Raw genomic sequence first — 23,814 nt, forward strand, 5'->3', positions numbered from 1 at the left:
TGGGTGTGGTAACGATACCAGGTCTCACGGAGCATCGCATGCAGCCCACGCACCAGGTCCCAAGCCTATGCCCAGGTCTTTCCACACACTGTCTCACCCTGCCTGAGAGTCCCGTGAGGTGGCTGTCCTCTGCTTGGGCAGTGTTGAGCCACGGGCAGGTTAAGGGCTGGTCTGAGCTTTCTGGCAAGGCGTCCACAGAAATGCTCTGGCCCTTGGGCTCCTTTGAGCACCCTTTCGTTGTTGGGAGAAGTCTCCATATCAGGGATCGGCTCCTTTGGAAGCACCCAGGCCCTTGCCTTCCCAGCCTTCTTTGCCAATGGGGCACGTTTGTGGGACCCGCCAGTCAGATGTCCCACTCGGGCTTTGGTTTGGGGCTGGCAGACACCAGGAAGCTGAATGTGCACAGGGCGCCTCTGGTTGGGAGGTCAGCGGAGACATCCGGCTCTCGGGGCACAGCCATGGCAGAAGCTCTAGAACCGCATGCAGCGTCTACGCTCCCGGGATGGAGCTGGGGGGGTCTCTGCCCGGCAAGAGTGGCACAGGGTGTTCACTGCGGCACCCCGTGGGCCGTGCTTTTGGCTGCAGAGCCGATGTTCTGGTCATCTGTTGCTGTATGAGGGACCACCCCCAAACCCTACAGGCTGAAAACAATGGCAAGATTTATTTTGCTTGTGAATCTGCCGTTTGGGCAGGACTCCACAGAGACGGTCGTTTTGCTTCCACCCAGCGTAGAGTGACTTGAAGGTGGGGGTCTGGGACCCTCTCAGGCTTGGTCACCTGCACAGCTGGCCGTTGCTGCCGACTTTGGCTGGGCCCTTTGCTGGGGCCAGGGCCAGAACACCTACGTGTGGTCTCCCATGCGGCTGCCTGGCTTCCTCACGCCATGGCGGTGGGGGGGTGGGGGTGGTGGGGAGAGAGGGAGCAAGCCGGGCAGAAGCCCTGTCGCCTAGCTTCAGATGCCATGCAGTCACTAAGGCCCACATTCGAGGAGGGGAATTAGACTCCGCCTCTGATCAGACAAATATCCAAGAATTTTCAGCCAGTTCTTAAAACCAGCACAGCTGACATATCTGGTTTCCTACCTTTCCTGGAGCTTCCAAGAAGTAACTGACTAACATACATATATATATATATATATACACACACACACATGTATATATATAATAATATTATATATATAAAATATATATACATATATGTATATGTATATATAATATATATACATATATTATGTATAATTATATTATATTATAATAATATTATATATACATAATATATGTATATGGTGTGTGTATAATGTGATATATTATATAATTATATATAGTATATATTATGTTCTATATATTTATATATTATTGTATCTATGTATACAATATGTATATAATTATATATATAATATTATATTATATTATACTATATATAATAATTATTATAATATATAATAAATTACATATGCTATATACTATATTATATATAGTATAACATATAACTAATGTAATTAATATATCTATATAAATATATATTTATATTTAAGCCATCTAGAGTGGTTTCTATTATCTTTATTCATACAGCTGGTATGGGTGGGGTCAGGCTGCACACCACATCTGTCTGATGCCAAGATCTGTTCTCTGAAGCCTACATTGTTGAGCTCCAGGAGGGCAGAAGAACAGAGCCCTTTAATAATAGAGCTATTAATGGAATTATTAATGGCCAATTAATTAACCAATCAAAACTCACACATGTAACGAGCACCTCCCATTTGTCAATTCCTGAAGATACCACAGTGAAACACTTCCCTGGATTATGTGCACAGTCCGACAAGAGGAACAACAGGCAGTGGGGCTACCTGTGGTGACGGGTGCTAAAGCAGGGAAATTTCAGAAACATAGGTGATATACCTAATCCAGGTGAATTGGGGATTGAAGAAGTTGTCTTAGGGAAATAACATTAAATCTGGGACTTGATGAATATGAATGAATTAGGCTAGCGGTGGTGGGGGTCATGGCAGTGGTAAAAGAAAGCTCTAGCAGAGAGAACAAGATGTGCAAAGGCCCTGGGGCAGGAAGAGCCCCCCCCCCGCCCCTACACACACACACACACACTTAGAGGAGTGAAGGGAGTTCTATGTGGCTGGAGCACCATGGGAGCAGGTCAAAAAGGGCCTTCAGTAGCCTGTCCCTAATTTAAGGGCAACCATGATGTTGGACGTCAGAAATACTTAAGGAAAAAGTAGAATTATTTGATAAAGTCAGGGACCCACATTTAAATTCCACATATTCACATCATCATATCGGAATATCATTCTGAAACTGCCTCAATTGATGCCCATTCATTCATTCCACATAAATTTCTTTCACAGTCTACTACGTTCCAGGCCAAACCCAGCTCAGTTTGAGAAAAGAATAGCCAGCATGGCAGTGTTTGTTTCTCTGTGACCCGTAAGGGGAATGTTGCTGTCTTCTCAACGGATGTTCCCGTCACCCTGCAGTCGGGAGGAGGTGCCCAATTCGTGCCAGCAGGGTGGTGACAAATGCCAACTGGCCAGGGTCACACATGTGGTGCCATGAAGCTACCCAGGCCTTACCATCTCGGCTGTAAGCAGGCGAAGCCAGCTGGCTGCCTTCTTGCTGTGGAAGCCCCAGAACATCAGCATTTCTCCACACTGAAAGGGAACAGCGAACAGGCTTTTGGATTGACAGCTGCAAAGAGGCGGATATGCCTGAGAATTGAAGAAGGCCTGATGATGGGGGTAGACGCGTAGCCAGACCACCCCCACCACGTCTTCCTGTTTCTAGTTGACCCTGCCATCAGGAGGTTCTGCGAGTTCCCGCTGGCAGGGCACCGTGGGAGACGATGGCTGAACTCCTCTTTGCACAGATGTGTGCACGGGTCCCGGACCATCAGTTGCAGAAGCGAGTGAGAATATAAGGCTAAAGCCCCAGGGTTTCGTTGCTCGCGATCAACATGGCCAGCACCCTTGGTTCGTCCAAACAAAGAAGGCCAACGCTAGTGGGCAGGCTAGTGAGGGGCTGGCAAACTGAGGTGTCTTCACCGTGCAGGAGCTGGTGTCCTGTGCTGTGCCATGTGGCCCACCTGAGAGTCTCACGCAGTAGTTGCCAGTGTATGCAAAGCGGGAACTGACCCATGACTTAACCGATGCAGAGCAATAAGGGGAAATTCTTAGCTTGGGCTGCTGTAACACAGAAGATACCAACACGATACCATAGATGGAGTGACTTAACCAATGGGAAATGTATTTCTCGCAGTTCTGGATTCTGGGAAGTCCAAGATCAAAGTCCAGTCCAGGCAGGCCTCTTCCCTTGACTTTAGGTGGCTAGCGTCTTGCTGTCTGTCTGCTTACATGACCTCTTCTTTGTGCACTCAAGGAAGGAGATAGAACAAGCTCTCTGGTGTCTTTTCCTCTTCTTATAAGGGCGATAATCCTATCATGGAGGCCTCACCCTCATGACCTCATCTGCTCCTCATTACCTCCCAAAGACCTCATCTCCAGATGCCATCACATTGGCGGTTAGGGCTTCAACATATGAACTTGGTGGAGGGGGTGGGGAAGACACAAGCATTTAGCCCATTACAGCAATGGTGGAATAAGCTTGCTGGCCTGCATGAAGGTCAACCTGTAGGAACTCTCTTTTCATAGTTGATCAATCATCTGAGAATTTGAGAGGATCATGTGGAATACAGGAGTACATAGATTTCACCTTATTGAGTCCAAGAAGCTTGACAGATTTCGCTTTATTGAGTCCAAGAAGCTGGATAGATTTCATGGGTAAGCCTCTGGATCTCCGATGAAGTGGATGGAATTCAGAGGTTGCAAACATGACACCAGAAAAAAGCAAGTCAGCGTTTAAATATTACAAGATCTCACATAAAATTTTAGAGTTATGACTTCTCTTGAAGCATGGCAAAGATCTAGCTCAGTCTTGACATGTGACAATGGCTACAGCAGCAGCTGCCCACTGCTGGTCATTTTTAGCTTCCCCCACCCCCTGCTTTGGTGGGGTTCCCTGGGGAGCCGACTCTGAGATGGGAATTTGCAGTCAGGAGTTTTTTGGAGAGTGGTCTTAGGATCATCACTGGTAGTGGGGAGGAAGAGGGAAGGGTTGGATGGGGAAGTGGAATCATGATGGGGCGCATCGGTCACAACCAAGGGCTCAGTCTATCCCACAGAAGGTAGGATGGTCTGTCTGGGTTGTTTCGCTGCAAGGGCGGGAGCCAGACTTTTACGTCCCACATGGAACATTTCTGGATGTGGGCTGCCCCGGGAAGGGGCATGCCCTTGGTCAAGATAGCTATTTTTTTCGTTGAGGGCAATCCCCAAAGAGTGAGTTGGTGAGAGCCACATCAGAGACCAGTGGGTCAGCTCTGTGGGGGGATCTGGGCAGCACAGCACGGCATCTATCACACCACCACCCCTTTCCTTCCTGAGCTGGAGCCATGAGCCACTTGTCATGAGCAGCTGTCCTTGTGCTGCTGTCTGTCTTATGATAGGAGGCTGTTTCTCTTTTACCTGAGTCTCCAGCAAAAGTGACAATGAAACTTCAGGGAAGGCTGCCTGTTTCAAAAAAAAAAATGGGAGAACACATCGGTCCCTTTGGGAGTGAAGAATGTCCATTCCCACGTGATTGATTTGCAAACACTCCACCCACTCCGTTGGTTCCCATGACTTGCCTTCGCCCCTGTTAGTGTTAGGGTGTGTGACCCCCGGGAAGGCATGGGCAGAGCTGGAGTTAGGGGAGCCATTTTGCTCATGGGATTCTCTTGGAAGGAACCTTTTCTTTTTAAATATTTATTTATTTTTGAAAGAGCACGAGCAGGGGTGGGGTGGAGAGAGAGGGGGACAGAGGATCCGAAGCAGGCTCTGCACTGACAGTGAGCCTGATGTGGGGCTTGAATCCATGAACTGTGAGATCATGACCTGAGCCAAAGTCGGATATTCAACTGACTGAGCCAGCCAGGTGCCCCTGGGAGGAGCCTTTTCAACAGGAGCCAGGCTTCTCTGACTACACTGTTCTTCGAATTTATGCCTAGGATGGACCAGACCTGGCGGGAAGGGCTTTTAAATGGAGTTCCTCTCGAGGCGTTGATTCTGCAGATCCCTGCAGTAGATTCTCTTAGTTCTCTATTGGCTCTACCAGAGCAGTGTCGTGTTGTGTACTTCTGCATAACGTATCACTCCAAAATTCCATGACGGAAAGCGATAATAATGTATCAGTTCTCAGGACTCCGTGGTTTGGGAGGTCGGACAGGGCTCGACGCTGCCGAGCTGGGATGTCAGCTGGAATCACACGTGTGGCTACATTCACTTGGGAGCTTGACTGGGGCTGACATACCCAAGGTGGGTCCTCTCTGCATGGCTTCTCATCCTGCAGGAGTCTGGCTTAGGGCAAGGCAGCTGAGCATCGAGAGTGAAAACAGAGACGGTGAGACCCTTTAAAATCCAGATCTAGAGCTGGCAAGGGTAACCTGCCAACATGCTGTTGGTCAAAGCAACTCATAAGACCAACTCAGAGTCAAGGGGAGGTGAAACAGACCCTTCAGTGGAGGGACAGGAAGAATGGATGGCCATCTGAAATCACTGTAGCCACAATGCTCCCGTTCTATAGATGTCTGATGAACCACTATTAGAAGCAGATAAAGAAAAAGAAAGGCACGTAGCCATCCCCTGGGTCTGGAAGCACCTTTGGGAACCCTTTCCTATGCTTCGTGATACTGGCCATACATGCCCTCGCACAGGTATAGAAAGATAGACTGGCTGTCTCCAGGGAGGAGTTTTTCCAACAAACCCTGGGGAGGAATCCACAATTCTGTAAATTTCAGCATTAGGAGAGTTTGACGTTTAGCTTAACACCCCTATGCATAATTTCATTCAATTGCTCCCAGTTGTGATCATCATCATAGGCGTCACGTCATCATTACTGTCATCAGCAGTGCAGAGCCTTTATTAGGCACCTAATTGCATGTGGTGTGGTGCTGGGAGATGTAGAGCAGGTACAGGAAGGCACCACGCGGGTCTGCATGGCTGGTTCCTGAGGCTGAAGCAGAGGAGCCAGACTCACGGGGACGCCGGGCAGGCCAGGACCAGGAGTGAGAACGAGCACCCAAAGGCATGGCGACAAATGGCTTACGTGATGGGAGGCTCAGCGAAAGCGACTTTGTGTCGGAGAACAGCCGCCCACAAGTTCTACTGCTTCTGCCGGTTATCAAGGGTCAAGGTCAGTGTGCAGAAAATTCACTCACAGAAATGGGCCGGGACAGATTCTGATTTTGCTGCAAGAAGCAGAAACAGAGGCAGGACAAACATCTACAGAAAGAGGACGGTGAGATTCACACAGGGCCCAGCTCACGCACCCACATAGAAACATCACGCAATGGGCGAGTGCTTGAGCCCAGAAATGTGAGACACCAATGCCAACATTCGGCTGTGCCAGACCAACCAATTTTGGGCGAACCAACTGCGGTACAAAGACTGGAGTGAAATTGTAATAAATCTATAGGGAAACAAAGACTTCCAGAAATCATCTACAAGTTCGGCAAATGACTGTGCGACCATCCAGGGAGGCGGTCACTCAGCCCCGGGGATCATGCGGTGAGTTGAGTGTTGGTGACTCATCCGGCTTCCATGCACTGCTCGATGACCTTGGGCTCATTTTCTCACCGGTAAAGTGGAGACGACCACGCAGTTGCTACCCCACAAGATAAGATAACGTATGAGCAAGTGCTCGGGAAAGTGTAAAGCAAATAGAAACATTAATCTTCCAAGGGAGGAGTAAGCACATTTTAGTGGCAGTTGAGGTAAAGGGAAGTTCACAGAGAAACAGGGCAGGGAGGTGAATCACGTTTACCTCTGGAGAGTGTGCAACGTGTCCAAGAGTCTCTGTCCTCTGGGCTTCTCTGCACGTGAGAAACAGGTTCTGCTCCTCCTAGGGAGATTTCATGGCAGAAATAGACTTTCAGAAACTTGCTGTTGCACTCAAATTATTCTTTCTTCCAAAGTTCACTTCATCTCTGCTCACTCTCCCTCGCTCTTGAGTGCTTGAGTCTACCTTTTTTTAAAGTTTATTTATTTATTTATTTTGAGAGAGACGGGGGCAGAGGGACGCGGAGAGAGAGAATCCCCAGCCAGCTCCGTGCTGTCAGCGCAGAGCCTGACGCGGGACCCGAACTCATGAACTGTGAGCCAAAACCAAGTGTACAAATCAGTTAAAAGTTGAGACAAATGTATAGTGGTATGGTTAATATGCGTGTCTGTAATTGTTACAAAATTTGTGGGTAGTTTTATTTTTTTATTTGTTATCTTTCATGGTGACCTGAGCCAAAACCAAGAGTCGGACGCTTAATCGACTGAGCCGCCCAGACGCCCCTTGGGTCTACCTTAATATGGGCTGGAACGTAGATGGAGTGGCCCTCCCATAAGAAGGTGGAAATTTTACCTGAAGCTGTACATGTCACCTGGGGGATGTGGCATGCTGAGAATGCCAAGTGGCTTGTGGCCAGCTGTCTCCAAGTTGAAGGAATGGCCATGCCTGACACAGGCCAGCCCCAGGAGCTCCCGAAGAAACACTTCGCTTTCTTTCTTCCCTCCCATCTTTGATACAGGCAGGCGTCACTGACCGTGACTTAGGCGCTCATCCCTCCATCAAACTTCCGTGGAAACCCGGAAAGCACCAGGCACCGTGCTGGCCCTTGTGCTAGATGCAGCGACGGCTAGGAACCGTTCCAGAAAGAAGTGAACAACGCCAAACACAGAAGAGCAGCGCACCTAAGTCCGGGCCAGTCCCCAATGTCAGAGAGTGTCTCTCATATACTTCCCAAGTGGTGGACGGCCCGCGGACGCCCTCCGACAAGCCTGGCCCGGGCATGACCTGCCTTTGCCGGTGAGGCAAAAGGAAATGGGAATGAGGCTTGAGGCCGCTGGTGGGAAGAACTGAACCCCGATTAGACCCAGAAGCCCCTGGTTGGGCATCCGTAAGTGATTCCTGCCTGTTTCCAAAGATGGGGGACAAAAAGGAAGTGGAGTGCAGTTCAGGAGCTCCGGGGGCTGGCCCGTGTCGGGCAGGACCGCTCCCTGTTAATGGTAGAGTTCCTTAAGGCGACTTATCTCGTCGACACTCTTTCCCTGGGGGAGTTAATCTGATCCCGGGGCTTAAAATACCATCTTTGTCCAGGTGACCCCTGAACTGATTTCCCCTCGGGTCACGATCTTACGCTTTGTGGGTTTGGGCCCCGCGTTGGGCTCCAGGCTGACCGCGTAGAGCCTGCTTGGGATTCTCTCTCCCAATCTCTCTCTCTCTGCCCCTCCCCCGCTCTTTCTCAAAATAAATACACTTAAAAAAAAAGAAAATAATATGTTAAATGCCATACACCCATCACACACATCCAACAGTTGCCAACACTTTGCCACACACAAGGGAGCCTTGTAAGTGAAGGGAATGTTCTCTATCTTGACTGTGGTGGTGGTAACATAACTGTATATGTTTGTGAAAACTAGACAAATTAAAACAATTTTTTACTGTATTTATTTTTGAGAGAGAGAGAGAGACAGAGTGTGAGGGGGGAGGGGCAGAGAGAGAGGGAGACACAGAATCCGAAACAGGCTCCAGGCTCCGAGCTGTCAACACAGACCCCGTCGTGGGGCTCGAACTCACAGACCGCAAGATCATGACCTGAGCCGAAGTCAGACGCTTCACCGACTGAGCCACCCAGACACCCCACAACTAGTTAAACTTTAAAAAGGGAGAATTTTATTGTGTATAAATTGCGGATCAATAAAACCGATTTCTTAGCTATCTGCCATTTTTGTTTTATTTACCCCTTTTAGTACGCTGGAGTGTTTTTAAAGTAAATCCCAGACATCACATCAGTTAATCTCGAAATACTTCAGTATGTAACTCTAAGAACCGAACATTTGCTCACAAAGCCACAAGCAATTACTTTACCCCACAACACGGATCCAACTTCTTTGGTAATATGCTGGGTATACTATCCAGCCCATAATCACATGTCCCTTCTTGTCGCCAAAGTGTCTTTGTATTGTTGCTTTGTACAAGTCAGGATCCAGGCAAGGCCTCCACATGGCATTTGGTTGTTATGGCTCTTAGGTGGCTTTTAATCTAGAGCAGTCCTCGTCGTTTTTCTTCTTTAATCTCCTTCCCCTTGATTTGTTGTGCAGCCCAGATTAGCGGTCCTGGAGGAGAATGGCCCACATTCTCCACTTGTCTGTTTGCTTCCTTCCGGTGTCATTTACTGGTTACATTGCCAGTAGGTGGAAGTCAGCTGGAGGTCGGACTGGGTTCGGGTTCATGTTTCTGGGGCAAAGGATATTTCATGAGCGGTGCTTGTGTGCGTTTACATTCATGTGGGGGCACACGATACCTGGTTGTAAACAGATCTTTAGATTCCTTTTTTTTTAAAGCTTATTTATTTGGGGGGCGGGGAGGAGCAGAGAGGAAGGGAGAGAGGGGGAGAATCCCAAGCAGGTGCGTCGCTGAAGCTCGGAGCCTGATGTGGGGGTGCATCTCATGAACCGTGAGATCCCGACCTGAGCTGAAATCAAGAGTCTGACGCTTAACTGACTGAGCCACCCAGGTGCCCTTGGCCTTGGGGTTTTTGAAGCCAATCCTTGGTGAGGAATGGAACACATGTGGGCATAGCTATCAGATATGAGAACAAGCATAATGAGGTAAAAACAGGCTCTTTGTCTCTGAAATAAAAAAGGATGTTCCAGGCTGTGGGGAGAGATTAATCGGAGAAATGGGTGCATAATATTTGTGGTTCCTGGGAGAAAAACACTCTGCACCCCTCTCCCTTGCCAGCTGAATCTGGGTGGAGGGTAAGGAAAAGGTTTGTAGAATGAAAGAATAGAGAAAGCTTGGGCCATGCTCTAGACAGATCCTAGAGACGGGCAAGAGCCCAGACAGAAAATGAGATGCTGGGGTCCAGGGGGGCTCGGCCTCAGGAGCCTCGCAGACACCCCTGTAGGCCAAGTGCTACAGGTACAGCAGCTGCCACAGCTGGTGACCAATGACCAGGTGTGCGTTCCCTCCTTCCCTGTCCCCGTGGAGCCACATGAGCCTCGTGCCCTCCTGGAAATAGGCATTAACCCTGCAGAAAATTTAGCCAAGAAATGGACCGAGCTGCCCTCTTGCCAGTTGAATGGGGCCTTGAAGGAGAGTTTAGGTGATGTTACTGTTGTCATCATAAGGAATTTGACTGGCTTTTGTTTCTGGTTGTGAGAGGGAGGCTCTAAGTCCTTGGGATTTCCCAAGTAACAGGAGGGGTTTCCTGAGTTTGTACTAACTGATGAGGTGATTCAGGATGGGGACTGGTCACCAAAAGCCCACGCACGGACTTGGAGGGTTGGGTTTTGGGCAAGACTGACCTCTGGGGGTGGGAGGGAAGCTGGAGATGGGCTTCAAACATGGCCAATGAGTCAGTCAGTTGTGCCTAGGCAAGAAAACCTCAATGGAAAGCTCTGGACATCGAGGGCGGGTGGAGCCTGCTGGTTGGTGATGCCAGCATCAATGTGCTAGGGGGGTGACGCACCTGATTCCGTGGGGAAAGAGCACAGAAGTTCTGGATTTGGGACCTCTCAGACCTCGGCCTATACGTATGTTCATTTCGCACCTCCCAGTTTGTATCTTTTATAACAAAACCCTAAGTAGAGCACTTTCCTGGGTTCAGGGAGCTATCCTAGCGAGTTACCAAACCTGAAGGGGCCACGGGGACCCTTGAATCTGTCGCTAGTCAGTAGGAAGTGCGGGCAGCTGGTGTCCCAATAGTCACCACAAAAACAAAGTTTCGCACTCACAGAGGAGACCCAAGTACGGCATAGGGTCGGGTGTCGAGAAGCGGAAGCAGGTAAAGCAGTTTCCACAGAGCTTGGGACGCAGAGGATCCTGGGTAAATGTCCGCGTTTATTGTTTTACTGTTAATACAGTTTTGGGGCAAAGCCTTGACGTACGACTCTTCCCTCAGGTCAGTTCGAGGTCTTTCCCTCCACAACATCACCTTCCTTTTCCCAGTGACAGGAGGAGTGGGCGAGGAGGCAGGAAGCACTCTTGAAAGATTCATCTTCAGCCCTTGTCTTTCTTTCACGGCCATCCATTCATTCAGTTAATAACTTATTCGCAGACCGTGTCTACTGTGTGCCTGGTACCATCCGAGGCCCTGGGATGTAAAAGTTATCATGTTCCTGGCGCTTACCCAGTTACCCTGAGTGCGTCAGGGGTAGGGAGGGGAGACCGACTACACAGGAAACAGATGATATCCTAGGTAAGAAGGGGAGGGGTGTCATGGGGTAAAATGGCACAGGGTCTGGGGGATGGGAATGCTGGGTGGAGGTTACAATTTTAGGTGGGGGAGGTTGGGGCAGGCCCACTGAAGAAGCATCTCCTGGGCAAAGATGGAAGGAGGTGAGGGAGTGAGTCACGAGGATGTCCCGGGATGTGTGCTCCAGGCAGGAAACAGCCGTGGCGTGTCTGAGGAACACGGGAGGCTGGTGTTCAGGGAGAAGAGTCAGGTGGGGGAGAGTTGTAGGTCCCGGATGGGGTCCAAGAGGGACGGAGGATGGGGTGCGGATAGGGGCAGATCTTGTAGGGCCTCAGGGCATTGCAGAGACTTTGGCTTTGACTCTGAAAGCAGTAGGGGAATCCCTGGAGGGGTCAGAGCAGAGCCGCCTGGATCTGACTAGGTTTTTAAGGAGACATTCTGACTGCTGTATTAACATACATTTTGACTTGGAACGCCTGGGTGGCTCAGTGGGTTAAGCCTCCAACTTTGGCTCAGGTCAAGATCTCGTGGTTCTTGAGTTCGAACCCCGCATCAGGCTCTGTGCTGATGGCTCAGAGCCTGGAGCCTGCTTTGGATTCTGTGTCTCTGTCGCTCCCTGCCCCTCCCCTACTCACACTCTGTCTCTCTCTCGCCTTCAAAAGTAAATAGACATTAAAAAAAAAAAAAAAAAGGAAAAAGAACAGACTGTGACTTGGGACACCAGGTGAGACAACGATAAGAATCCAGACACCCGGCATCATAGGTAGATCTGGTGGCCGTGGAGGTGTGAGAAACGATCATATTCTGCATATACTTTGAAGTATAGGATTTGCCGACAGTTGGATGCGAGGTAAGAGAGAAGAGTCAAAAGTGCCCCCAAGGTTTGGGCCTGAGCCACAGCTGCCCCCCACTGAGGAGGGAAAGAGGGCAGAGACCTTTTAGGGACCATCTGCTGGTCCCATGGAGTCCCTGCCGGCTCTGTTGTCCCCAGGTGGGTTTATCACTTTTTATTTCTACCAGAATAGCCCCATGTGTTCCAGCCTTTGGTGGAACTTCCCAAAAAAGAGCTCTGGCTTTAATCTTACAGACAAATCAGCTGCTCTGTGTAGGACACGCTTGATTTGTCCATGGAGAGCTCCCTCGGAAGCCATTTATTTCGAGTGTTTGCTTAGGAAAGGGGGCAGCTAGCTTGAGAAGAGGGTGGGAGATGGTGAACATCCTCAAGTGCAGAGCTAGATCTAGATTTTTCTTAAGAGTGCCGGGGCAACCAGGGGTGCCTGGCTGGCTCAGTCGGTTAAGCGTCGGGCTTCGGCTCAGGTCATGATCTCGCTGTTTGTGAGTTCGAGCCCCGCGTCGGGCTCTGTGCTGACAGCTCAGAGCCTGGAGCCTGCTTCGGATTCCGGGTCTCCTCCTCTCCCTGCCCCTCCCTGCTCACGCTCTGTGTCTCTCTCTCTCTCTCTCAATAATAAATAAACGTTAAAAATATATGTATAAAAAAAAGAGGGCTGGGGCAACCATTATTCATATTTGCACCTTTCAATACAATAGAGTTCTTTTAATTTTGGGAAATGGTTGGGAGCTGTTCGATGGTTGTATGACCTTGGTTACATTATGTGATCTTCCCAGGCTTCAGTTTCCACAGCTATAACATGGGGATAATACCAGGGACGCCTGGGTGGCTCAGTCAGTTAAGCATCGAATTTTTGATTTCAGCTCAGGTCACGATCTCATGGTTTGCGAGTTCGAGCCCCACGTGGGGCTCTGTGCTGATGGCGTGCAGCCTGCTTGGGATTCTCTGTCTCCCTCTCGCTCCGGCCCTCCCTGCTCATGTTCTCTCTCTCTCTCAAAAATAAATACATAAACATTAAAAAAAGAGAGCAAGATTTAAAAGAGATGGGAAATATTAGCAGTCGCTGTCTGAGGGAGTACATACGAGGATTTTATGAATAATTCATATTTGTTCTCGGTCAATGGTTCTTATAATAGGCAAAATAATATTTATTATTTTGACTCTTTCCACCTTTCCCTGGAAAAGGGCTGTTCCCTTTCATATATGATAAGTATATGTATACACACATACATGTACATACATATGTATATTTACACATGCATATGCACACACACCTATACGTATATTTAACATGTACATTAAACGTATATGTAAAAACTACTTTTAGTTTTCCATCCTTTGGAGTTGACCTCTCTCCTTTTACAGTGATTCTGCTTCAGTGATAAATATTGACAAGGCAATTTCCCTTTTTTATTTGAAAATACACTTGACATATAACATGATACAAGTTTAAGGTATACATGTTGTTTTGGTACATTTATTTATGGCAATATGATTACCATCATAGTATTCGCTAACACCTCTATCATATCACGTATTTACCATTTACTTTTTGGGGTGGGAAGAATTCAGATCTAGTCTCTTAGCAAGTTTGATGTTTATAACACAATATTGTCCATAATCACGATGCTGTGCGTTAGATTTCCAGCACGTATTTATCTGCAAGTTTCAAGGTCGTACCTTTTTTTTTTTTTAATTTTTTTTTCAACGTTTTTATTTATTTGTGGGACAGAGAGAGACAGAGCATGAACGGGGGAGGGGCAGAGAGAGAGGGAGACACAGAATCGGAAACAGGCTCCAGGCTCTGAGCCATCAGCCCAGAGCCTGACGCGGGGCACGAACCCACGGACCGCGAGATCGTGACCTGGCTGAAGTCGGACGCTTAACCGACTGCGCCACCCAGGCGCCCCTCAAGGTCGTACCTTTAAATGACATCTCTCCCCTCCCCCCCACCCCCAGTCCTTGGTAACTCTTTTTCTCTTAAGTCCATCCCTCCTGACTCTAAAGATATTATATCCATTGCACTGGATTTCCAAGGTCATTTTGGAATGCATTTGGAAATACAGGCTCAGCATTTGTGAAATGGCTTTGCTTGCTCAAGTTCCAGGCTAAAGATGGGTTATGTGACACCACTGTGTGCTCCCTTTTGGAAATCTGCTGATGACCCCTTTAACAGGACAACTTGAGTCTTTCGGAGAGCCTTTGGGAGCCCACTAAAATGTCCAGGCCTGCTGACTTATTTTACTATTCAGCTCATTGCCACTTATTTGAATACTATTTACATAGTAACAGTGTAGGTACTCAATTGTCTTTTGAGATTACAATCAAGGTTTACATTTCCAGAGACTTTAAAATCATTCTTCACCACAGAATTTCCAAATTGTGCGGAAAAGGTGTAGAATGAAAACCTTAACAAGTGGTCACAGCTAAAAGCATCCTACCGACCAAACATGGAAGATGTTCCTTAACTCCAACACAGCATCATCCGAAGTAAAAGCATCTGTGTTTACTCCCCCGGCTTCACATTTTGTGCTAGACTTCTTGAAGTGATGGAACTCTGTTAGAAATTGGTTATTAACATCTTCCATTATGCTTGTTTCTAAAAACGATTTTTCCAAGAGGGTTTGATTATTTCCCACGGTGTGGAGCCACAGAGGGAAGCATTGTCTTTAGGATTGCTTTTGCTAATTTTTCTTTTTGATCAGTAGAAAAAGTCATGGAAATAGTAATGGAATTTATCATTACTCATTTTTGGTGGCTCAGAGTTTGCATTTGCAAAGTATTGGGGAAGCGGCAAAGAAGACTTTAAAAAATTTATTTATTTGTTTATTTTGAGAGAGAGAGAGAGAGAGAGCAAGCAGGGTTGGGCTGAGAGAGGGAGGAGAGAGGAAATTTCAAGCAGGCTCCTCACTGTCGGCACAGAGCCCGGTGTGGGGTTCGAACCCATGATCCGTGAGATCATGATCCGAGCCGAAATCGAGCGTCAGACGCTTACCCAACTTGAGCCACCCAGGCGCCCCGCCAAGAACATTTTTGAACATGGGTGCCATGCATATTATACTTCTTGGCTGGGATATGTGTGTGACATCCGTGTCCTAAGAGGGTAGGACACCAAACTTGTGAATTGTATGCTTCGTTTTTTCTAAAATTTCTGTTTCGTTTCAATTAGATTTTTCCTAGGACCGCCTAATGAAAACACCTTACAGTGGACAATTTCAAACGTAGTTTTGAAATTCAGCTTCTAAAGTAGAGAGAACAGTTCTATGAATGCCTGTGTTCCCATCAGCCAGCTCCAACAGGTATCCACACGTGGTTAGTGTTCCTCAATCCATGCACCCAGTCTGCTGAGTGTTTTGAAGCAAACCCACACATTAGGTTATTTTACCCGTAAATACTTTAGAATGGAAAAATGGAAGAACTTTAAAACACACACACACACACACACACACACACACACACACACACACGATGAAATAGGACAAAGGAAACGTATTTTGGATTCTGGCTCGGGGACTGGTGCGGATTCCAGCATCATTTTGTCACTCTCTGTTGACTTGCATCTTGGGGCAGGCTTGCCCCATTCAGTAAGCGTGCATAGGTCAGCTATTGTTTGTAAATTCTGGGATTGTATTTTGAAAGGCGGATTTATGTATTCGACAAAAATTTACCAATTCCTACTCTGAGCTAGGAGTGTGCTGGGCCCCGGGGACTCAGAGGTGGCCTGGAGCTGGGAGAGAATCAAGCAGATCAGCCTCGTTAAGCTCGTTGGCAGCGGTGTGTTTGGGAACATCTTGCTTACAATTTAAAAATGCACCTTGATCCTGGTCAGATTGCAAGTGTTGAGTATGAGTTAATTGATATACATAATATACAGCCCATTTCACATGTCTATGGGTTTATCACACACAAAAAAATCCGGACCAAAGATGTCTTCCTTTTTTATTTTATTTAACAACATTTTTTTTATTTTTATTTTTTTAAATGTTTATTTTTGAGAGAGAGAGAGAGAGCAGGGGAAGGGCAGAGAGAGAGGGAGACACAGAATCGGAAGCAGGCTCCAGGCTCTGGGCGGTCAGCACAGAGCCTGACGCGGGGCTCAAACTCACAGACCGCGAGATCATGACCTGAGTTGAAGGACGCTCAACCGACTGAGCCACCCAGGCGCCCTGTCGTCCTTTTTAAAAAAAGTTTATTATTTAGAGCATGTGTGTGTGTGTGCGTGCGTGTGTGTGTGTGTGTCTGCATGTGGGGGAGGGGCAGAGAGAGAGAGAGAGAGAGAGAGAGGAGAGAGAGAGAATCCCAAGCAGGCTCCACGCTGTGAGGGTAGAGCCCAATGGGGGCTCAATCCCACAAACCGCGAGATGATGGCCTGAGCCGATATCAAGGGTCGGATGCTTAACCGACCCAGCCACTCAAGAGCCCCCAAACTGTCCTTCCTGACGCATGCAACTCCAGTTAAAATTAAAAGGCCGGAACTATTTCCCTTCAGTGTCCTCCCCGAACAGCACACACCCCATCTCTGGTTGGAGAGCAGGAACCGTTACAATGAATTCTGTTCTTGGAAGCCAGGGAGGAGCCAGAGAGGGAACAGGAGAGGGGAGGGATGGGGGGGTGGGGAGGAGGGGAAGGCGGTGGGAGGGTGCCAGCAGCCACCCGGGTTTGGACATGAAGTGACTGAAAAGTTGTGACATGCCTGTCACGTGCACACACACACACACACACACACACACACACACAGTCTTTCTGAGGTTCCGTTTTTATTGGCCCTAGGGCAGGTGGGTGGTGGCAACAGCAGAGGGCCCTCACTCTTTCCCCTGCTTTTCTGCCCCTCTGTTCCTCCCCCTGGGTCCCTGGCACCGGTGGCTAAGGCCCGGATCCGGGTTAGAAGCTGCAGCTGCCTGGCCTGGACAGTGGAGAGATGACCAGTTCCTGGGGCTTCCCTCTCCCTCCTCCTTTTCCTTTTCCCTGGGCTGGGGTCTCGGGGCTCGGTGGGCTCCTGGCTGTGCGCAGCCACGGGCTCAACCCCCAGGGGCCTCGGGCCATAGGCTTGGGCCTGAGCTGCTGAGCTGCTTAATTAGCGCTGGTCCCCAGAAAGCCCCATCTGTTCCCGGCACACACACTGTACCGCCCCAGTCCGCCCCCTCCCTCACTCCCAGACCAGGCAGGATTCCTGTCCTCTTGCCCGGCCATCCCTGGAGATGTTCCTTCCTTAGGGGCCTTGTCACGGGGCCACGAGTCCGGGTTAATCCTGCTCTCTACCCTGTCTACAGGACAGGCAGGATGGGTGGGAGGGACCAGGGGAGAGGCAGCTCTCTTTGGACCCTCGGCTGCCCGCAGACCCTGCGGCCACCTCCCTCCTTCTTGAAGAGCAGGCACAGGCCCCGTGAGGACAGTCTGATGGCAATCCTGTAGTCTGGGTTGGGATCCCCCGAGGCAAAGCCCGAGAGCTGTGCTTGGGTGTAGGTGGTTTATGTGGGGGGCGTGGGGCTCCAGGAAGCAGGGGTGAGGGAGAAGGAGTTGCAAAACAGAGAGGGAGGAAATAAATGCCAGCGAGAGACTTGTTATTAAGATTTTGCTGCTGTGGCAGCTGGGATCCTGCAGGTGAGAAGGTCTTTAAGAAAGTTCTTTCCCCGTGTGGGTTCAGAATGGGTGAAGTCTTTCTGGGCGCCTCTGCCATCACCCAGAGGGCAGGGGAGGGTCAGGGGACTCTAGGGAAGCCCCGAATTGCATCCTAATGGTTCTAATCCAGACAGTGGGTCGAGATTCTCTCTCCTACCTAAAGTGACTTAAACCCACCCAATTTAGCAAATATCGGTTGAACGCGTCCTACTGTATGTAGTGGAATCTTAAGGTATCCGTAGGCATGTTGCTGTTTTAAGAAGCACCAAGAAGAAAAGCTGCCGATTAAACCATGATACACTATCAAATGCAAGACACTCTCCTAGTTCGGAGATGAGGAAGTGTGAAAAGAAAGTGGGTTTTGGGGTAGGCACAGTGTCCGTTACACCTTAGTAGTGGGGGGGATTGTGATATAGAAACTGCCTTTGCGGGGCGCCTGGGTGGCTCAGTGGGTTGAGCCTCCGACTTCAGCTCCGGTCATGATCTCACGGTTCACGGGTTTGAGCCCCATGTCCGGCTTTGCGCCTATAGCATGGAGCCTGCTTTGGGTTCTCACGTCTCCCTCTCTCTCTGCCTCTCCCCTGCTCACACTCTGTCTGTCTCTCTCTCTTAAAAAGAAATAAACATTAAAAAAGAGAAGAAACGGCCTTTGCTCTTGGGAGAGGAAATGGCAAAGGAGAAGAGGATGAGGGGGAAAAAATCAAGTGCCTCAGCGCACAGAGGAGGGAGAGAATAGTGCTGGTGGGGAGGAGTCAGGGGGGCCTTCCTGGAAGAGGGGTGGTATGTGAGCTGGGCTCAGAGGAAATCAGGGTTTGGACTGCTGGGGATGGGGGAGAAAGACACTCCGTGCAGTGGAAACAACACAGAAAAAGGCTCGGGCTGTCCTAGAGATGCAGTGGTCGTACTTGTCTGGAATGTAGGGTTTGGGGGTGAGCGGAAGAAAAAAGTTGAGAGTCAGGACAGCAATGAACATACCGTTTGGCCCAGAAATGTCACTCCTAAGTGTTTCCTCCAGAGAAACTCCTACTCTAGTGCTCTGGGAGACAAATGTATCAGCGTTGATAGCAGCCCTGTGAGTGGCAGCAAAAAAAAATGAGGATGCCTGTTGGTGAGAGAAAGATCAGGAAGGGTCTCTTGTTCAGATTGTTTCTTTAGGAAAATCAAGCTGGGGGAGGGGGGAGGAGGGAGGCCGGAGCGGGAGACCTTCAGGGACTCGTTCAGACCAGAGGCACTGAAGCCACACGGTGGCGGTGACAACAGCCAGGAGGGAGCGAGAATGGATGCCACCGTGGGGGAAAGGCGACAGGACTTGGTGACAGGGAAGGAGGTGCCAGGAACAGACTGGACACTTAAAAGACAAAGCAAGCCCGCCCTCATTTTCTTTAAGAGAGAGAGAGAGAGAGAGAGAGAGAGAGAGAGAGAGAGAGAGATGACTGATCTGGTCTTGCACGCGAAACCCTCCAGGGCTCTGTGTCTTTCAATCAATCGGCTTCCGTGACCTGGTTCTTCTGTTTCTCGTCTCCTCGCGCCTCCTTCGTTAGCTTCTCTGGCCTCTGAGCCTCCGGGTAGCCGAGGGCCCTGCCTTTGGGTCAGGCGGCTCCTCGCTTTGTCCACACACCCGCCCTGGGGCTTCTCATTCTGTCCCCTGAGCTCCACCTCGGGCCTGACGGCTCCGCAGACCTCGTCCCGCATCTTGTGACGGTCCCGCAGTCCTTTCCATTTAGCATGTCGCTAACGAAGCCCCTTATGGTTCCAGTGCCCATCCCCAGGGGGACAGGGCGCCACCACCCATGCCATTACCCACCCCAGAAACTGGTCTTCCTTTCACTTCCCCTGTCTGGCTAGCTTCCTGGACCGCCCGCGGCCCCCCCCCCCCCCGCCGCCCTTTGTGCCCCTTCTCGAACTCTCTTGGCTCCCCTCTGGGGCCTGGGTGTTGCTGTGACCACAGCTCTAAGGTGTGTCCCGACAGGGCAGGGGGTACCCCCGTGTAAGCTTGGAAGTTCAAGAAACTTGACATTCTTTCAGGAGAACCTTGACCAGTAGGAGGTGGGAGGTAATGGGTAAGTGTCTCCTCCATCCGCGTTCCGGGTGGATGGCTCTGGGGTCCCTACACACTCCTTCGAGGGCCCCCCCGGGGATCTGGGCCCCACTGCCCACTCTGGGAACCAGCCCAACGACACCCCCTTGACCTGACTCCTCTCCTCTCCCCAGCCCCACCCCCCCCCCAGCCACTGCTGTTTCTGGGATCCCTTCCGAAACTGCCTGCCCAGTAAGTGCTTGTCACAGGCCCTGCTTCTGGGGGCAGTCCAAGTTCGACGCCCCTGAAAGATCCCTGAAACCCTTCCTCTCCATCCAGCGAACTTCCTTGGCCCCAGCCTCGCTGTGGCTGGTCGGACTGTGTGACAGCCCGCCGCCTCTCCTGTTCTATTTGAATCCGTCCCCCACATCTTAGCCAAGATGATCTCTATGGAGCGAAAACCTGTCTTTGTTACTCCTTTGCTTTAAGTCCTTGAGACACATCCCAACTCCCGGAGGCACAATTCCAAGCTCACTGCCCCAACTTGCCTCCCAGACCCGTCTGCTAGTTTCCTCTTCTTGACTCAGCTGCTAATTCTTTTTTTTTTTTATGTTTATTTATTTTTGAGAGAGAGAGACAGAGACAGAGAGATAAAGAGAGAGAGAAGGAGTAGGGAGAAGGGCGGAGAGAGAAGGGGACAGAGGATCCAAAGCATCCCGATGTGGGGCTCGAACTCACGAACCATGAGATCATGACCCGAGCTGAAGTTGGGCGTTTAGATGACTGACACGCCCAGGCACCCCTCTCGTCCGCTAATTCTAAACTGCTTTCTGTTTTCTTGCACGTGCTACACTGTGTCGCATTCTGGTGCTTTTGTTCTTATGCTTGCCTGGATGCTGCTGTCTTCTGTGGCCTGATCTTACCATGTTCTTTAAGACTTGGGCAATAACCTGCAAACCCCCCCCCCCACCACGCCCCTGCCAACCCAGAGCTCTGCTCCTCCCCACTGCAGGGCAGGGCTCCCTTGATCTGAGTTCCTCCGGGGGAGGAACCACATCTCTTTGCCTTGACCCACCACCACTGTGTCTGGTATCTTTTTGGACTAAGTCCTCAATGAAATCACCATTGATACAAACTGTATGTCATAGTGCTTGGTCCCATGGACTACGTACTGGACTGCTGGGAAGTCTTGGGAGGAAGGGCTGGGAAAGGTGTCCTCGGCTGCTGGGGGGAGGAGAGGACTGCACCTGCCCTGTGTGGGTGCCTTGCTTTACACGAACACCGCCCTCATCATCCGGGCCTTTGTCTAGCTGTCTCCTCTCTTCCTTTTCCAAAAAATTTTAAAGGTCATTTATTTCTTCTGAGACACAGAGAGAGAGAGAGAGAGAGAGAGCATGAGCAGGGGAGGGGCAGAGAAAGAATCCCAGGCAGACTCCGCCCTGTCAGCACAGAGCCCGATGCAGGGCTTGAACTCATGAACCATGAGATCATGACCTGAGCTGAAACCAAGAATCTGACGCTTAACCGACTGAGCCACCCCGGAGCCCCTCCTCTCTTCCTTTTCAGAAACAGTAACCACCCCCCCCCGCCCCGCCCCACCAGTACCAAAATGCGTATTAGTTTTGCCATCACAAGGTACCACAAACTGAGCGGCTTAAAACAACAGAAATTTACAGTCTCACACTCTAGGAGTCTCAAAGTCCAAAATCCAGGTGTTGGCAAGGCCATGCTCCCTCCAAAGGGTCTATGGGATGATCTGTCCTTGTCTCTTCCAGCTTCTGATGGTGGCCAGCAATCCTTGGGGTCCCCTGCCTTGTCGTTTTATCTTCCCAATCTCTGCTTCTACGGCCATGTGGCCATCTTCCCTCTGTGTAACTGTGTGTCTCCGACTTGCCTCTTCCTCATAAGGACACCTGCCCTCAGATTTAGGGCCCTCCGTACTCCAGTAGGACCTCACCTTAACTTGATTACATCTGCAATCATCCTATTTCCAAATAAGATCGCATTCACAGGGGTCAGGGTTGGGACTTCAACATATCTTTTGGAGGGACACAATTCAACCCACGACGGCTATTCACTGAATATCTTTTATGTCTCAGGGATTGTATATGTGTATTGCCCATAGATTCATATTTAAGGGTTGCAACCCTCCTGCACGTGTCCTGACTCATGTTCAAGGACACTGGCACTGAGAGAGACCACCCAGCTAGTTACGAAATACGCCCACCCCGTGCTGTGTGTCATACATCAGCGGACCCGTGGGTGCTCTGAACATGAGGGTTTGCAGGGGGTACAGAAAAACAAAAGTCCAGGGCTTTATTTTCAGCAAGCTTAAATTTGATGGTGGAGTCAGGATCAAAACAAAGAAAACCTGAAGAAAAGGGGAAAATGTGTCTAAGGAAAATAGATATGCAATTATCAACGGAGTATCTTAGAATCAGAGGTTGAGTGAGGCTACTTTCATTTGCTGAAGCTCCTAATACATGGGGGTGAGGATAGAAGGATGCTGAAACGGGGTTACACAAAGCACGGGGCATTTTAAACGTTTACATCGAACAACTGGTAATGTGTCATATCAAAAACACAATGTGAGCGTGTGTAGCCTCAGTTGGAGATAACGTCCAAAGCCTGGAAAAGTGAGGCCTTCTGGAACGCGAGCTTCCGGTTTGGGGCTGAATACGGCGACCACACAGAGGACTGCATATCGGACTCGCAGCGAGAAAGGGGGAAAGCACTGTTAGGCACCACTCTGCTGGAAGGACGGAAGGTCTCTCACGGCACAATGACCAGCAGGGACAGGGTATACATGTGAGGGTCAGGAAGGGGAGGGGTCCATATAGAGCAGACCGACAGAGCAGTTGGTGACCCCGTTTCCCTGTAGCTTTCAGCCAAAGAGGTCCCAGATGTCCCGGGAGAGTCGTTGGATGCTCTCAGCTCTGGGTTTTCCTGCCTCTGCCCACTTAGCACCAGACAGGTCTCTAGCCAACAAAAGTTTTCCGGACCAAACATTTTCCTGGGGGACCCGAAGCTTGTGCCTTCAGAATTAATCCAGAAAAAGAGCCCTGTGGCGAGGGGGGAGAGAGCTTCCAGGCATTTGAGGATTGGAGGCCAGCAAAAGTGGTACATCCCATTCTGCTCTCTGATCTTCTTGGGGTGGATTTCGCCACCTGGCTTCCGTCTACAGCCACTAAATCAGAATCTGGGTAGAGGCGGGGAGGTATTGCAGGTGATTGTTATATACACTGGTGTCTGTGTATAACCCATCGCTCTAAGATTTGGGGGTAGAGACGGGCTTAGGAAGGTGCTGTAGGATGCCAGTTCTCTCACAGCTTCTGTGGGTCGTGAATTCAGGAAAGGACCAGCCGAGTGGTTTTGTCTTGGGGTCGCTCATGGAGTTGTGGTCAGATACTGGAACATCAGGCATCTGGAGCAGTGGGGAACAGCCTGTACACCTCTTTCTGTCCCTTTGCGTGTTTCCACCTGCTTCTCCAGGAGCTCTTTCTGTGTGACATTGTTTGGGCTTCCTTACAAAATGGCCACCTTGACGGGCCTTTCCACAACATGGCGGCTCAGGGCCTGCACAAGTGTTCTAGTGGACACAGTGGGAGATGCATACCTTTCATGACTCAGCCTTCATGACTCATCACTTCTGTTGCATTCTGTTGGTTACAAGTGAGTTACAAGCCTGTTGGCATTCAAGGAGCGTGAGCACAGACCCCTGCCTCTTGGTGCGAGGACTGTCAAAGTCACAGACTATAGAGGAACGACAGAAGGTCGTGTGGGATGGGAGATACTCTTGCAGCCATCTTGGGAATTTTATACATATAAAATAGGAAGTTTTTTAAAATATATTAAAAATAGAAAGTGTCTCTGTCGATCAGTCTGTGAGTGAAGCTGCCTTTCCTTTCTCAAGCAGTAAGAGCCTTTCATTTTGGAAGTGAGGGGCTGGAAAATCTCTCTTCTGGAAATATGTCAAGTGATTTAAAGGCTTCAGCCATAAATAGCATTTCTTCAGATCTCACTTAAAAAAATTTGCTTG

General features: G+C 49.7%; 1 protein-coding gene across 1 annotated transcript in view; it reads right to left on the minus strand.

Annotated features, from left to right (window-relative positions):
- Positions 1-343: 343 nt before the first annotated feature.
- Positions 344-23,814, minus strand: part of OLIG1 (oligodendrocyte transcription factor 1) — a 108,319-nt gene continuing 84,848 nt past the window's right edge. Inside the window, exons 2-3 of the mRNA XM_040484977.1 lie at positions 2,585-2,699; positions 344-520 (exon numbers count right to left, since the gene is read on the minus strand). Of these exons, the coding sequence (XP_040340911.1) occupies positions 344-520; positions 2,585-2,699 (292 nt within the window). The remainder of the gene's footprint in view (positions 521-2,584; positions 2,700-23,814) is intronic.

Source organism: Herpailurus yagouaroundi, unplaced genomic scaffold (genome assembly GCF_014898765.1).
Source record: "Herpailurus yagouaroundi ecotype Mexico unplaced genomic scaffold, PumYag 162, whole genome shotgun sequence".
NCBI classification, from domain to species: domain Eukaryota; kingdom Metazoa; phylum Chordata; class Mammalia; order Carnivora; family Felidae; genus Herpailurus; species Herpailurus yagouaroundi.